Source organism: Meles meles, chromosome 5 (assembly GCF_922984935.1).
Source record: "Meles meles chromosome 5, mMelMel3.1 paternal haplotype, whole genome shotgun sequence".
Taxonomy (NCBI): domain Eukaryota; kingdom Metazoa; phylum Chordata; class Mammalia; order Carnivora; family Mustelidae; genus Meles; species Meles meles.
This window is the reverse complement of record NC_060070.1, coordinates 120,387,263-120,403,668: the sequence shown is the minus strand read 5'-3', so window position 1 is coordinate 120,403,668 and position 16,406 is coordinate 120,387,263. Positions and strand designations below refer to the sequence as shown.

General features: G+C 39.7%; 1 protein-coding gene across 3 annotated transcripts in view; it reads left to right on the top strand.

Annotated features, from left to right (window-relative positions):
- Window positions 1-16,406, top strand: part of UHRF1BP1 (UHRF1 binding protein 1) — a 68,043-nt gene that overhangs the window by 27,124 nt on the left and 24,513 nt on the right. Inside the window, exons 2-6 of one of the 3 annotated variants that reach the window (XM_046005226.1) lie at window positions 6,021-6,183; window positions 6,284-6,322; window positions 7,447-7,538; window positions 15,609-15,798; window positions 16,108-16,248. In XM_046005226.1, coding sequence (XP_045861182.1) covers window positions 6,021-6,183; window positions 6,284-6,322; window positions 7,447-7,538; window positions 15,609-15,798; window positions 16,108-16,248 — 625 coding nt within the window. The remainder of the gene's footprint in view (window positions 1-6,020; window positions 6,184-6,283; window positions 6,323-7,446; window positions 7,539-15,608; window positions 15,799-16,107; window positions 16,249-16,406) is intronic. The other 2 variants (XM_046005227.1, XM_046005228.1) reach the window with 2 other exon arrangements.

Here is a 16,406-nt window from a genome sequence, read left to right as displayed (position 1 = left end):
CTTCTAAGAAAGGCGTATATATCTGTTCATGTGTTAAGTTTTGAGAGTAAAACCTGTTAAGACAAACTTCTAAGACTGAATGGTGTATTCCAGCATGTTATCCAGAATGGAATAATGTTAGTTACTTTAGTGGTCGAGATGGTTTGTTTTGGTGATTTAGAGACCCTATGTTTAATCAGTGGCTTGATATGTTATATTTTTGCTAAAAGATATACCTGTGATGTGGCTGGGCAGTGAAAATACTTTGATATGAATTTGGGTAGGAGGCTTAGAAACCAAGGTCTGAGCTGTGATCACCTTAGTGGGAAAAGAAATGAAGGAAGTGAAGTGTATTTGCAGACATTTTTGCTCTTGTGGGGTTCAATTTCTGTGGGACCTGAAGCAGACTGCTTATTGCAGCTTATTCACTGTATTATTAACAATAAAAGTACTGAATTTCAGAGTAGAAAATTGAGTGAATGCGGGGTGTCTCATTTCTGCCATTGACTTGTTGCATGATTTTACCACTGACTAGCTGGACAAGTCATCTAACTTCCCAGCCATTTGCAAATTGTAGATTCAGACTAAATGATTGTTTAAGATTCCTTCTACTCTGAAATGCTGTGAATCTGAAAATCTAAGAATTCTCACTTCCTAACGTGGTACATTTTCACAAAGATGTCTGAGAGTCTTTCTCCGTTGTCTCTTTGGCAGATTGCAATCCCCTGGCAGAAATGAAACCTGATCAAAATCTGTTTCTCCAACTTGGTTTCATCTTAGCTTCTATGCTCTATAACAGTAACAGATGGCCAGAAAAATGTTTCCCCACATACTTGAAGTGGAATAAATAGAAGGCTTCCATTAGCCTTTTCAGCAACCCTGAAATCAGTGATACTATCCTCAATTAGGAACACAGATGTTGAGTAAAGTGGTTTCAGATCAGATCTCAAATCTGGTTTCCTTGGTTCAGTGAACCTCCACAATCCTCTACAACAGGCCCTGTGGATTACCTTTTTACCTATTCTTTGTTATTACCATACAATGCAGTCGAAATCAGTTGAGGAATTCTTACTGCGTTTTTTTTTTTTTTTTTAAGATTTTATTTATTTGACAGAGAGAGATCACAAGTAGGCAGAGAGGCAGGCAGAGAGAGAGGAGGAAGCAGGCTCCCCGTGGAGCAGAGAGCCCGATGCGGGACTCGATCCCAGGACTCTGAGATCATGACCTGAGCCGAAGGCAGCGGCTTAAACCACTGAGCCACCCAGGCGCCCCTTTACTGCGTTTTTTGAGAAGCTAATGACATGCTATCCATCTTTTGTTGAATACTAAAAGTAAACTGATAAATGAAAAAGCAAATATATATCATTATTACTGTTAGGGGAGAATAGTCATGGTGGTCCACAGATCTGCATATAATCTCTAGAGAGATTCTTTATTCCGATATCCAAAATTATATAATAAAAGGAAGTTTATCCTGTTGGTTATTCTGTGCCCTATCTGGAAACATGAATGATCACGTTTCATCCGGAAAAAAAAAAAAGTGATCACTTTTCATCTGGATCTTTGGGGGCAGGAAGACAGGTTCTCCTGGGTAGTGTGGCAAGAGACTGGTGAGCAGGTCTCCCTGAGATTAGTCTGTCGTCCTGGCTGGCTGGTGTTCACACACTTGCACTTACTTCCAAGATCAACCCACCCAGTTACTGTCAGGTTAAATTGGGCACAGGGTTCTCTCCTCCACAGAACTGCCCTGAAGAAGTCAGTGCTGTCATTTGCCAGATGACATGGTTACAAAGTTCATAGAACCCTGCTGGTTACCAATTATAGGTCTGTTTTTAATTTGTTAGTTTTAATTTGTTTACAAGCTTGATTTTTGACTAGCTTCCTTGATAATTTTGTTCCCTGTCCTCAGTTCTCTTGTGACCCAGTAGTATTAGAGAGTTAAGAGGTGAAAATCTATTCTTGGAGCCAGAGTGGGATATAATGGAAAGGCTTTGTAGAGAACATTAATTCAGTTTCAACCTTGTCCAGATTTCAATTTGTAGACACCTGGGTAGAAAGGATAGAAATAGACATACTGGGAAAGGAAGATGATATACTGAGATAGAAAGAGATCTGAGGGGTTATCTCTTCAAGACATCTTGAGTCCTAGGATAATAATATAAGCCTCCTAAACCTTTTTTTTAAAAGATAATAACTTAATCCTTGTCTAAAGACAGCATTGGAATCCAGAATAATGATTAGTTTATTTATTGAGCACTTAAATGCCAGATATTTAATGTCTGTTAGTTAGCTCTGTAATCCCAGCAGTCCTGTGAAGTTAACTGAACAGTTAGTCACAGCATTAGCAAGTGAGAGAGCCAGGTTTTGAGCCCAAGTCTAACTCTAAAGCCCATGCTCTTAAATACCACGCTATAATAAGGATAGAAGTCGAAAACATCTCTGTTCTTGAAGAATTAATTGACTATGCATCTCTTTTCCATCTTGAGCCTCCCATTTTCCCTTCCCTGAATTACTTTAGCTGGTTAACTGAAAACTCAAACCATTTCCAAACTTTAGAGAAGGGAAGAATCACCCATTGTTTGTTTAAAATGCAGATTTCTTACTCCTGTCCCCATTGTGATGCAGCATATCTGGAAGGCGGCCCAATAATCTGCATGTTAATATAAACATATGCCAAAGTGATTCTACCCATGTGATCACAGGACCATCATTTGAGACACAGCACCCTAAATACTGACAAGGTTAGGTTGAACTATAACACAATCTCATACTTTTTTTTTTCAAGGCTTGAAAAATAACATGTATTTTATATGGAGCTGCAAATAGTTTTGCATAGAACACAATGTAGAAGTTAGATATATGGTGCTTATTTAGTATAATCACTTTGAGAATGTCAGTGCTAACGTGCAGTATAACTTACTTTTGACTGTGTTTATGTTTCATTCAAAGTATGTTCCTCTTTTTTTCCAGAGAGGAACATCCTTGAAAAGTCCCTATCACTTTCTTTTCTTAAAAATGGTTTTTATCGTATAAAAAAATAAATAAATAAAAAATTAAAAAGAAAAGTAGAACTTCCAACTCAAAAAAAAAAAATGGTTTTTATCGGAATGACTGGGTGGCTCAGTCAGTTAAGCAGCTGTCTTTGGCTCAGGTCATGATCTCAGGGTCCTGGGATCGAGCCCCATATTAGGCTCTCTGCTCGGCGGGGAGCCTGCTTCCCCCTCTCTCTCTGCCTACTTGTGATCTCTGTCAAACAAATAAAAATAAAATATCTAAAAAAAAGGGGGTAGGGGAGAAAGAAACTTGTCTTTTGGGTCTAGAGAATAAAATTGGCTCATAGCCAGTAAATGTTGATTAAACATTTTTTTTATGAATTGAAGTCAGTAAAAGTTTGTGTAAGTGTATAGGATTTTATTTTACCCTACTTAGAAGCTAATAATTAGTCTGCCGTAGTTCATGTGATGCTGACCGAGCACAAGAGACTCCTGGATCAGATACCAAGGACTTTATTACTCATAGTCCAGAAGTAGCATAAGCATGTTTGCATTAGTTCCCCTTGCCCCCTCAAGTTCCATCGGAGTGACGTGAATGGGCCCAAATGGATGTTTACACATAAGTTCTAAGAATGGAGCATTGACCTTGGGGAATACATTGTTTTTGTAGTAAGTGATAAGCAAGTCTGCTCTGTGTCCTAGGGTGGGGCGTATTACTTTATCCCCCAAAGCTGATCTTTTCAAACACAGTCCTGAAAAGTGGCCTGGGTAAGGAGTGGTCAGGGTCATGCATTTTTGGCATATTCAGCAAGACATGTAGGAGTATGAGAGACCCACGGAGGAGTAGCTCTCCCAACAGTAAGTACATATAATAGGTAATTGATAGAAATCTTAGAATTATTGTGAAATATTTACTGCACAAAAAGGTATAGAGAGTAATATAATGAATAGCCACACAGTCACCTCCCAACATGACAAATAAGTGTTATTCGTACAGTTGCAGTTTTCTGTGGATCCTTCTGCTTGTCTCACAGGTAAGCAGTTTCCTGAATTTGTCATCATGCCAGTGCAGTCCTGTGAATCCCTTAGTATCGTATAGTATTTTTTGCATGTTTAGAAACTTGTAAAAAAATTTTACTCTCATTAAAAAATCGTTAAAGAGCCTTTTTACATAGTACCATTTTAGGCACCATAGAAAAAAATGGTGAGGATACAACTCTTGCATGTCACAATCTTATGGTCCAAGGACAACCAAGATCACTAAAATATAGCTTAGTCATGGGAAAGTATATATGTGAAAAAATACAAGTTGGTAAACAATATGTAACTCTAAAGTCAGTTATTAGCATCTAATATATGTAAGGACTAAGTATAGTTATGGACGGAGGGCAAAATACAATTCATTATTGGGGTGAAAATAGTGACTCTGAGAGGCAGCAGCAGTGAGAATTACAGGCATGAGATTTGTCATAGACAATTTGTCATACAGGAGAGAGGGATATGCTGTGAGTAACTGACTTTACATTGATCTAACCAGAAAGATGGGAGAAGGGAGCTGGGAGTAGGTAGCCTGCAGGATAGTTAGCTGAGAGGTATGTAGGTGTGGCAAATGACCATTTTGATTAGGAGGGACAGCTGAGACTGAGCCTCTGACCTCAGGGTTTCACATCTAATCACATAGGGGTGGTTACATAGGAGAGAATTAGAAACTATCCAAGATCCTCTGTGATTATGACTGAAATGTGTGTAGCAACTTCCAGAGATGTAGAAGAAAAAAGGTTTCATGTGAGTTGCAGCAGTGAGGGAAAGAGCCTCAGTGAGAAGTCTTGCAGTGGGCCTTGAATGGCAAATTGTGGGGAGAATGCTTCAGAAAAGGGGGAGGCAAGAGCACATGAGCAGACTGGAGGCACTAAGTGTGAGACAGTTGAGAAGACTGACCTGTGGGAATTATGTCCAGGTGACTTGACCTATATGTAGTTTCCCATGGTCTGTATTTTGCTGATTGCGTGCTTATGGTGCAGTTCAGGGGTTTCCCTCTGTCCTCTCTAGTTCCTACAAATTAGCAGGTGGACCTAGTAAAGCATGATGAGATTCAGGCTCATTTGCAGGACTGTAGCTGTGGGGGGGTGTTCCTTGATCACATGAGTAAAGGTATGTGTAAGGGTCTAGGATTTCATTTGACCCAACTTAACAAGCAGGCAATTAGCCTGTTACTGTTTCACATTCTAACTTCATAGAGCTCCTTTGTCTGTTTCAAGTAGTGTTAAAAAGTATTATTTATTTTCTGAGATATCCTGGTCAGTCCACTGCCCCCTCCCACTTTTGTCTGCACCATCTCTTCTCTTTATTTCTGTTTTCCCTATCTTGCTCAATTTGGATTTCTCTCAGCAGTTTCTTTTCAATGTGGGTGCCCTGTCCTAGGAAGGAGCCTTGGTTAGTTCCGAGTTTAAAAGGCTAGACAGCTCCAGGTCCTTTGGTCCTCATTGGTGACCCCTTGCAGTAGACCCAACCCCATTAGTTTTAGTCTCTGCAATCATATTGGCCCACACTGCTTTTCATTTAAAACTTGGCTAGCTTGGGGTTCTTCCGTCCTCTGGTCTGTCAGAGGCCCTACTGCTTTCCCTCTGTGTTGATCTGCACAGTGGCTTATAGCACTTGTGTCTGCTGGGCCTTGATGTTTTCCCCTCTTTATATGGAGTTTTATGAGGATGATTTGTCTTCTAGTTTTGTTATAGATACTGTCCGTGGGCTTTTTGTGGTGGTATCTAGTTGCTCTGTTTGAATGTGGGGATTCAGAAATAACAAAGGCTATGTTGCCTCTGCCGTTTCTCCAGAATCCTCTTTGTAGGAGCTTGAGTAGAAAGGTGACACAGTACTGAGTAGAATGGTAGGTCTGACCTAACATCTTACTTGGCATAGAGACAGGTGGTCATTAGTCAACACTTGTTCTTTAACTTTCTCTTTTCTCCAAATTGAAAAGTGTTGGCTATCGTGCCCATTTAGTGGATTTCCATGGAAATAATAGCTTCTGATCTTTACTCTTTTCAGGTTCACCAAGAATCTTTCCCCAGACAAAATCAATTTGAGCACCCTGAAAGGGGAGGGTCAGCTGACCAACCTGGAGCTGGATGAAGAGGTTCTACAGAATGTGCTGGAGCTGCCCACCTGGTTAGCCATTACTCGGGTCTACTGCAACAGGGCCTCCATCCGGGTGAGAATGGGGGTCAGAGTACTGTTGCTGTCCTTGGCCAGCAGGCATGTTTTCTTGAGGGGCAGCTCCCACAGCCCTGAGTATTGCTTTCCTCTTGCAGATCCAGTGGACAAAGTTGAAGACACATCCCATTTGCTTGGTAATGGCCTTTCTTGATTGCAAGTAATCAAATGGGGATGGCTGGGGTGGGGTTTTAAAAGATCTGAGAGGAGATGAGGAGGAGTTCTGACAGGCTAACTCTTTGGGAGTGGTGTTTGCTCTGTCTGGTTTGTGAGCTTCTCTCTGAGACAGAGTGACTGTTGTCTGGGCTTATTCTGAAATTACTGTGCGGTGTAGCAGCACTGAGACACAAGACCCAGGAGTCCTTGGTTGTTTTGCCTTTTGTTTTTTTTTTGTTTGTTTGTTTTGTTTTGTTTTTTAAGATTTTATTTATTTATTTGACAGAGAGAGATCACAAGTAGGCAGAGAGGCAGGCAGAGAGAGAGGAGGAAGCAGGCTCCCTGCGGAGCAGAGAGACCGATGTGGGGCTTGATCCCAGGACCCTGAGATCATGACCCGAGCCGAAGGCAGCGGCTTAATCCACTGAGCCACCCAGGCGCCCCTTGCCTTTTTTTTTTTTTTTTTTAAAGATTTTATTTATTTATTTGACAGAGAGAGATCACAAGTAGGCAGAGAGGCAGGCAGAGAGAGTGAGAGGGAAGCAGGCTCCCTGCCAAGCAGAGAGCCCGATGCGGGACTCGATCCCAGGACCCTGGGATCATGACCTGAGCCGAAGGCAGCGGCTTAAACCACTGAGCCACCCAGGCGCCCGCCTTTTGTTTTTTATAACAAATTTTGCTGCCCAGGTTCCACTTCTGGATTTCCTTTGGAACCTTGACAGAGAGAAAAAGTTAGAAATCTAGTTCATGTTGACTACTGGGTGATTAGCTGAAAGCCCTTCAGGAACTCACCAATACATAGTTCATCCAAAAACTGGAATCCCCAGGGATGGTAATACCTCTGTCACTTGGATTTGTGTTGTAGTTTTCTGTTGTGAGCTAATCCTATGCTTGTCCCGGAGTTCTGCTGCTGACGGACATGGAAAAGGAAAGATGAGGCCTCTTCTTGCATTTCAGTTTGTTCGTTCCTTTGACAAACATTTATTGTCTGCCCACTGTAGGCACAGCACTCAACTAGGCAGCACAGTGTAGGGATGGATAAGATGCAGTGTGTGCTGTGTGGGTTTTTGTGCAGATGCTTAGCTCTCCATGGCTTTTATTTCAGTGTCTGGATAAGGTAGAGGTGGAGATGAAGACATGTGAGGAGCCTCGGCCCCCAAATGGACAGTCTCCTATTGCCCTCGCTTCAGGACAGAGGTTAGTTGCTTAGGTCCCTTTTATTTCCAACATGTTAACTGTTCCATATCAACTTTTAGTGAAAAATGAACTTTTTATTTGGGAATTTTCCAACCTACACTAAAATGGAGAGAATGGTATAATCAACCCCCAGGCACCTAAGATCTAATTCCAACAGTTGTCAACATGTTGCCATTCTATTTTCACCTTTTCTTACCACTGTGTGTGTGTGTGTATGTGTATGTGTGTGTGTGCACGCACACGCATGTACGTGCATGGCGTGCACTTTAGTATTTGGAAGCAAATCCCAGACACCATATGATTCCATCTGTAAATACTTCTAGATACTGTGTCTTTTTTTTAAAAAAATACTTTATTTATTTATTTGACACAGAGAGGAGAGAGGCAGGCAGAGAGGGAGCTGGGGAGAAGCAGGCTCCCTGCCTAGCAGAGAGTCTGCTGCGGGGCTCGATCCCAGGACCCTGAGATCATGACCTAAGCTGAAGGCAGAGGCATTAACCCACTGAGCCACCCAGGCGCCCCAAGATACTGTGTCTTTAACAGACGGGGACTGTCAAGAAAGGAAGAAAAAACACACAAAGCTATTATCACAATCAATAGAATTAATAGGAATTTGTTAATATTATCTAATACTTATTTCATATTCAATTTTATGAATTGTCTCTAAAATATTTTTTCCAATGCAGTATGGCTCCAAAGAGCTCCACATATTACATTTAGGGATATGCCTTTCAAGGCTTTTTAGTTCTAAAGAACCCCCCACACCCACTCTTTAGTATACCATTTGTTCTTTGTAGAAACTAGATTTTTATTTTTTAAAGATTTATTTATTTATTTGACAGATCACAAGTAGGCAGAGAGGCAGGCAAAGAGAGAGAGGAGGGGGAAGCAGGCTCCCTGCTGAGCAGAGAGCCCGAAGTGGGGCTGGATCCCAGGACCCTGGGATCATGACCTGAGCCGAAGGCAGAGGTTTTAACCCGCTGAGCCACCCAGGCGCCCCGAAACTAGATTGTTTTTGATAAAGAATTTCCCGCATTTTGTATTTTGGCTGATTGTGTACTTAAGGATATATTTGAAATGTTTCTCTTTTAACCTGATATAAGATTTGAAGGCTTGATTTGAGTAAATGTTTTTGTTTTTTTTGTTTTCTTGGTAAGACTATTCTAAAAATTGTACCATGTATTTCTTATTGTAATGTATCAGGAGACACAAATGTTCCTTTGGTTAAGATTAATCAGTGGAGGGAGCCTGCTTCCTTCCCCTCTCTCTGCCTGCCTCTCTGCCTACTTGTGACCTCTCTCTCTGTCAAATAAATAAATAAATAAATCTTTAAAAAAAAAAAAAAAAAGATTAATCAGTGGATTCAGATGATGATGGCCTGATGTATACATTATGATTAAGGTCCTCATTTACTTCATCTCATGGTGTAAGGACCATTGATAACCATTGATGATAATTGTGTAAGTCTGTTATATTTCACTGTAGATGCAAAACAGGGATTTTATAATTCTTTTCTTCCTATTACATTTATTAGCAATAATAGACTAGCAATAATCTCTAAGATTTTTTGTGGGTGTGGGGGGAGGATGAAGGAGAGTTACCATTTTGGATTCATGTTTTTTTTAACAGCTTCATTAAAGTATAATTGACACAAAATAGACTACATATACAAAGTAAACAGTTTGATAAGTTTTAGCATATGCACACCATGCAATCATCAACACAATCAAGACAATGAACATATCCATGAACCCTTAAGCATATTTTTGTTCTCCCTTATATTCCTTCCCTTTCCTTTCTCACTCCCTCCTATCCCCAGACAAGCATGGCTTTCTATGTCTATAGATTAGTTTACATTTTCTATAATTTTATATAAAAGGAATCGTAGTATGTAGTATGTACTGGTTTTTGTCTGGCTTCTTTTACTAAGCATAATTATTTTGAGATTCATCCATGTTGTTGAGTGTATCAATAGTTCATTCCTTTTATTACTGAGTATTATATTCCATTGTGTGGAGAGATCAAAATTTATTTATCCATTCGCTTGTTTTTTGTTTGTTTGTTTGTTTTTTTAATCCATTTGCTTGTTAGTGGACACTTTATTTGCAGTGTTTGGCTATTATGAATAATGCTGCTATGAACATTCATATACAAGTTTTTGTGTGGTCATGTGCTTTTATTTCTCTTGGGTAAATGCCTAGGAATGGAGTGGTCAGGTAGTAGGTATGGTAGGTAAGATTTAGCTTTTTAAGAAACTGCCAAACTTTTCTTTTCTTTCTTTTTAAGGTTCTATTTATTTATTTATTTGTCAGAGAGAGAGTGAGAGGGAACACAAGCAGAGCAAGTGGGAGAGGGAGAAGCAGGCTCTCTGCTGAGTGGGGAGCCCAATGTGAGGCTCGATCCCAGGACCCTGATATCATGACCTAAGCCAAAGGCAGATGCCCAACAACTGAGCCACCCAGGCACCCCAAACTGCCAAATTTTTCCAGAGTGGTTTACTATTTTACATTCTTTTTATGCTTTTACATTTAAATTTTCTTACATCCTACACTTCCATTTACTTTTTTAAAAAAAAGTTTGTTGTATTTCATACATTTATAGTCATTATTTGTTTTGATATTCAGATGACCTTATCTTTGGCCAGGGAGAGCCTTTTGAAGTCACTGCCTGTGTCTTTTGGAGAAGACCCCAGTAATCTTTTTCCTGTTAGACAGAATAAGATGTTTCAGGCTTCTCATATGCATCCTTACTTCAGACCTGGAATCTGACATTTCTGCAGGGAACGCCGATTCCTTTTAGTGAGAAATGTTATTTAAAGAGAACAGTCTGGGCAAAATTGTACTCATTGAGTTGTCATTGCAATAAGGCCTTTTAAGTGTTCAGTTCTAGGGTAAAGGTATTTTTAAGAAAGAGAAAAAAATAAATCATGACAATATGCGGATATTTCTCAATTCAAATAAAGAAGAGGATTTTAAAATAACTGTTTAGATTTAATGTTTGTATTTTTTGTTCATATGTGAACCTTGGTTCATAACAACAATAATATAATAAGTGATTCACTTTTTCAATTGCTTAAAAAAATAACAAAGCCAGTATTGTAACTATCAGTAAGACTACTGAGTATGGTAGATTTCTGTGTGCGTGTATGTATTTTAAACTTACGATATATCCCACTAGGGAAGTATGGTCAAATGCTGTGTTTTAAAGTCACTTGAAGTCATTTTTCATATGTTCAGGATACCAATTTGACATACAGAGGGGTTTTTTGTTTTTGTTTTTTTAAGACAAATTTTGCAGTTTTAGGCTCACAATAAAGTTAGAGGAAGGGTCACAGATTTCCCATATCTCCTTGTCCCTGCGCATGCATAGCCATCTCCATTATCAACATCCCCCATCAGAGTAGTACATTTGTTACAATGGTTAACCTACATCGACACATCACAATTGCCCAAAGTCCATAGGTCCCATTAAGGTTCACTCTTGGTTTTGTACATTCTGTGGGTTGGGAAAAATGTATAATGACATGTGTCCACCATTATGGTATTTTCACAGTGTATTTCGCTGCCCTAGAAATTCTGTGTGCTCTACTTATTTATCTCTATTCCTGACCCCAACCCCTGAAACCACTGCTATTTTTTCACTGTCTCCATTGTTTTTCCTTTTCCAGAATGTCATATAGTTGAATCACACAGTATGATTCCATCTTTTAATTTTTTTTTACTTTTTAAAAGATGTTATTTATTTATTTATTAGAGAAATAGCACAAGTGGGGTGAAGGGCACAGGAAGAAGCAGACTCCCCCACGGGCAGGAAGGCTGATGTGGGGCTTGCTCCTGGGATTCTGGGATTGTGACCTGAGCCTAAGAGAGATGCTTAGCCAGCTGAGACACCCTGGCACCCCCATCTTACCCACTTTTTAAAAAAAAATTTCTTTTTCAGTGTTCCCAGAATCATTGTTTATGCACCACACCCAGTGCTCCATGCGATACGTGCCCTCCTTAATACCCACCACCAGGCTCCCTAACCCCCCAACCCCTGCCCCTCCAAAATCCTCAGTTTGTTTCCCAGAGTCCATAGTCTCTCATGGTTCGTTTCCCCTTCCGATTTCCTCCAGTTCACTTCTCTTCTCCATCTCCCAATGTCCTCTGTGTTATTTCTTATGCTCCACAAATAAGCTAAACCGTATGATAATTGACTCTGTCTGCTTGATGTATTTCAGTCAGCATAATCTCTTCCAGTCCTGTCCATGTTGATACAAAAGTTGGGTATTCATCCTTTCTAATGGAGGCATGATACTCCATAGTATATATGGACCACATCTTCTTTATCCATTTGTCCGTTGAAAGGCATCTTGGTTCTTACCACAGTTTGGTGACGGTGGCCATTGCTGCTATGAACATTGGGGTACAGATGGCCCTTCTTTTCACTACATCTGTATCTTTGGGGTAAATGCCCAATAGTGCAATTGCAGGGTCATAGGGAAGCTCTATTTTTAATTTCTTAAAGAATCTCCACACTGTTTTCCAAAGTGGCTGCACCAACTCGCATTCCCAACCAACAGTGTAAGAGGATTCCCCTTTCTCCACATCCTCTCCAACACATGTTGTTTACTGTTTTGTTAATTTTAGATATTTTAACTGGTATAAGGTGGTATCTCAATGTGGTTTTGATTTGAATTTCCCTGATTGCTAATGATGATGAGCATTTTTTCATGTGTCTGTTAGCCATTTATATGTCTTTGACATTGGCCACGGCAAGTTCTTTCAAGATATGTCTCCAAAGGCAAAGGAAACAAAAGCGAAAATGAACTTTTGGGACTTCATCAAGATCAAAAGTTTCTGCACAGCAAAGGAAACAGTCAGCAAAACAAAGAGGCAGCCCATGGAATGGGAGAAGATATTCACAAATGACACTACAGACAAAGGGCTGATATCCAAGATGTATAAAGAATTCCTCAAATTCAACACACACAAAACAGATAATCATGTCAAAAAATGGGCAAAAGACATGAACAGACACTTCTCCAAAGAAGACATACAAATGGCTAATAGACACATCTTAACCACTTGTTTTAAAAAAGATTTTATTTATTTATTTGACAGAGAGAGAGATCACAAGTAGGCAGAGCAGCAGGCAGAGAGAAGGGGGAAGCAGGCTCCCCGCTGAACAGAGAGCATGATGCAGGTCTTGATCCCAGGACCCTAAGATCATGACCTGAGCCAGAGGCAAAGGCTTAACCCACTGAGCCACCCAGGCGCCCCTTAACCACTTTTTTTTTTTTTAAATGATTTTATTTATTTATTTGACAGACAGAGATCACAAGCAGGCAGAGAGGAAGGCAGAGAGAGAGGGGGAAGCAGCCTCCCTGCTGAGCAGAGAGCCCGATGTGGGGCTCGATCCCAGGACCCTGGGATCATGACCTGAGCCGAAGGCAGAGGCTTTAACCCACTGAGTCACCCAGGCGCCCCCCTTTAACCACTTTTAAGTGTACAGTTCAGTAGTGTTAATCTACTCACATCCTGCAACAAATCTCCAGAGCTTTTTCATCTGAAATTGGAACCCCATATCCATTTGTATTGGTTTGCTGTGACTACCATGACATAATGCCATAGGCTATTTGTCTAAATAGTTGAAATTTATTGTTGAAATTTCAATAAATTTCAAATAAGTTGAAATTTATTTTCTCACAGTGCTGGGGGAGTGAAAGTCTTATTATCAAGGTATCACCAGATCCTGAGGCCTCTCTCCTTGGCTTGCTGATGCTGACTCCTTAGCATTTCCTCACATGGCCTTTTCTCTGTACCTGCTCATCCCTAGTGTTGCTTCATTTTTTCCCTTTTTTTTTTTTTTTTCATGTTTTCCCTTTAATTGAAGTATAGTTGATATACAATGTTTTATTGGTTTCAGGTGTACAATATAGTTATTTGACAGCTCTACACATTATGTAATGTTCATATGATAACATGATATATATGATATCACATATATATGTGACATCATATGATATATATGATATCATATGATATATGATATATGTGATAACATGATATATAACACATATGGTAGTGTTCATATGTTCATATGATATTAATGATAAGTATAGTTATCATATATTATTGCAATATTATTGATGATATTCCCTATGCTATACTTTTCATCCTCATGACTGATTTATTTTACTACTTGAAGTATGTACCTCTTCATCACTCCACCTATTTTGCCTACTCCTCTTATTCCTCCCCTCTGGCAACCACCAGAGTGTTCTGTGTATTTATGAGCTTGTTTTGTTTGTTTACTTATTTTGTTTTTCACATTCCACATATAAGTGAAATCATGTATTTGTCTTTCTTTATCTGACTTGTTTTACTTAGCATAATACCTTCTAGGTTCACCCATGTTGTCACAAATGGGAAGATTTCATTCTTTTTAATGTCTGAGTAGTATTCCATTGCATATATATATGTATATATATATAAATAAATGATTAATTCTAATGTAATGTAGTGTATGCCTTTTTTGCCCTTTATGCTTAACCCTTTTTGTGTCTTGTTTAAGGGCTCTCTTCCTGTCTGAAGGCATGAATATATTCTCTTTTGTTTTCTTCTAAAAGTTTTATTGTTTGACCTTTCACGTTTAGATACAATCGGTCTTTTTTTTTTTTTTAAGATTTTATTTATTTGTTTGACAGAGTGATAGAGATTACAAGTAGGCAGAAAGATAGACGGAGGGGGAAGCAGGCTCTGCTGAGCAAGGAGCCCGATGCGGGGCTCAATCCCAGGACCCTGAGCCGAACGCAGAGGCTTAACCCACTGAGCCACCTAGGCACCCTGATACAATCGGCCTTAAAAACGATTATTTTTTTTTGTTTGATGTAAGATAGGAGTTAATATTATTTTTTCTCTGTCAATATCTTCAAACTGACCATGTGCCATTATTGAAAGACCATCTTTTCCCTACTGTTCTGTCACCGCTATTATAAACTAAGTGTCTCTCAATATAGTTGTGATTTGTGAGTGCAGTTGAACATTTTTATGTTTAATATCATTTGCACTTCCTTCTCTGTGAACTACCCATACTTTGTCTAATTTTTATTGACCTATCTTTTTGTTTTCAGTTTCTTAAAGCTCTTTATACATTAGAGATGTTAGCCCTTGGTGATATAAATTGGAAATATATATTTTTTCCAGGTTATAATTTCTACGCCTTCTTTTTATCTCTTGTAATGAGAACTGATTTCATTTATGTGTCAAGAATGTCTGTGTTTTCCACATCCAGAAGGACTTTAAGATGGCCTTCATTCCTCTTCTTGCCGTTTATGACCTCTCACTGTGGAAGTCCAGCTATGCTCTTTGGGATATATTTGACAGAGTAGAGTTGGGATTGTTCTTGACCTCTTGCTCACCTGGCTGTACTTCTTTCCTCTTTCCGCTACCTTTGCAGAGTATGCTGTGTCTTTGAAGGTTTTATAGAAATCTAGCATTTCCGGGGCGCCTGGGTGGCTCAGTGGGTTGGGCCTCTGCCTTCGGCTCAGGTCATGATCTCAGGGTCCTGGGATCGAGCCCCGCATCGGGCTCTCTGCTCAGTGGGGAGCCTGCTTCCTCCTCTCTCTCTGCTTGCCTCTCTGTCTACTTGTGATCTTTCTCTGTCAAATAAATAAATAAAATCTTAAAAAAAAAAAAAAATCTAGCATTTCCTTTCTTTAGTTATACCTCCCCTCATGTACAACATTCACATTTGGGTAGTTTGTGGATTATAAAAATATTTTTTAATTCTTTCTAACAAAAGGGAGATTATTTCTAGGTCAGCTCTTTTTCTTTCTTTTATTTCATTCCTCAAAAAATCCAATTAAGAGTACTGCATCGTAAAACATTTTCAAAGTTTAAAAAATGTAAGTAGAAATAGAAAGAGACATAAAAGAAAAAAAAAAGAGAGATAAAAGAAAGAAATCATCCATAGTTCTAGCACCCAAAGAGAAACAGTATTAATAATCTTGTTTGATGTCTTCCACTATAAAAAGTGTGTACAAAGTCTCACTTGCTTCTCAACATCGATCTCCCTCATTTGTTGTAGTGAGTACGGCTTTGCTGAGAAGGTGGTGGAGGGGATGTTCATCATCGTCAATTCCATCACCATCAAGATTCACTCCAAGGCCTTCCACGCTTCTTTTGAACTGTGGCAGCTCCAGGGCTACAGCGTCAACCCCAACTGGCAGCAGAGTGACCTCCGTCTCACCCGCATCACTGACCCCCACCGAGGAGAGGTGACAGCCCCAGTATTGCAAGAGGAGAAAATGGGGAGATTCAAAATAGGACCGGTTTTTAAAGGATATTATTCCTGCTTTGGGGTTTTCCTCAGATATGTCCCCCATTCCTGTGAACCCAAGAATCCCAGTGTTACTGCTACATGCCTTCTTCTTTTAGGGATCTCTGATCCACTGCATTCTATTGGTAGGATCCCAACTGAGAAATGGTGGGAGTTTCTCCCTTGCTAGTTTTTTCCCCCTTGGACTTCCTGCCTCTTGGTTAATTTCATCAATAGAATTAAAGGATTTTACTTTTTCTCCTTCTAGGTTCTAACATTTAAGGAAATAACTTGGCAAACACTTCGAATTGAGGCAGATGCTACAGACAATGGTGATCAGGACCCAGTCACCACTCCACTGAGGCTTATTACCAACCAAGGCAGGATCCAAATAGCCCTCAAGAGAAGAGTGAGTATGTTCTCTGCCCTGTGCAAACTTCTATCTTTTGTTCTCTTAAGACAGCCTCAGAGTTGTTGTTCTCTGTTATTTTAATGTTCCTGGCCCCAGGAGTGACAGTCAAAAGTGGTGGCAGGCCTATAATTCAGTGTTGCACAGAACATTTCTGT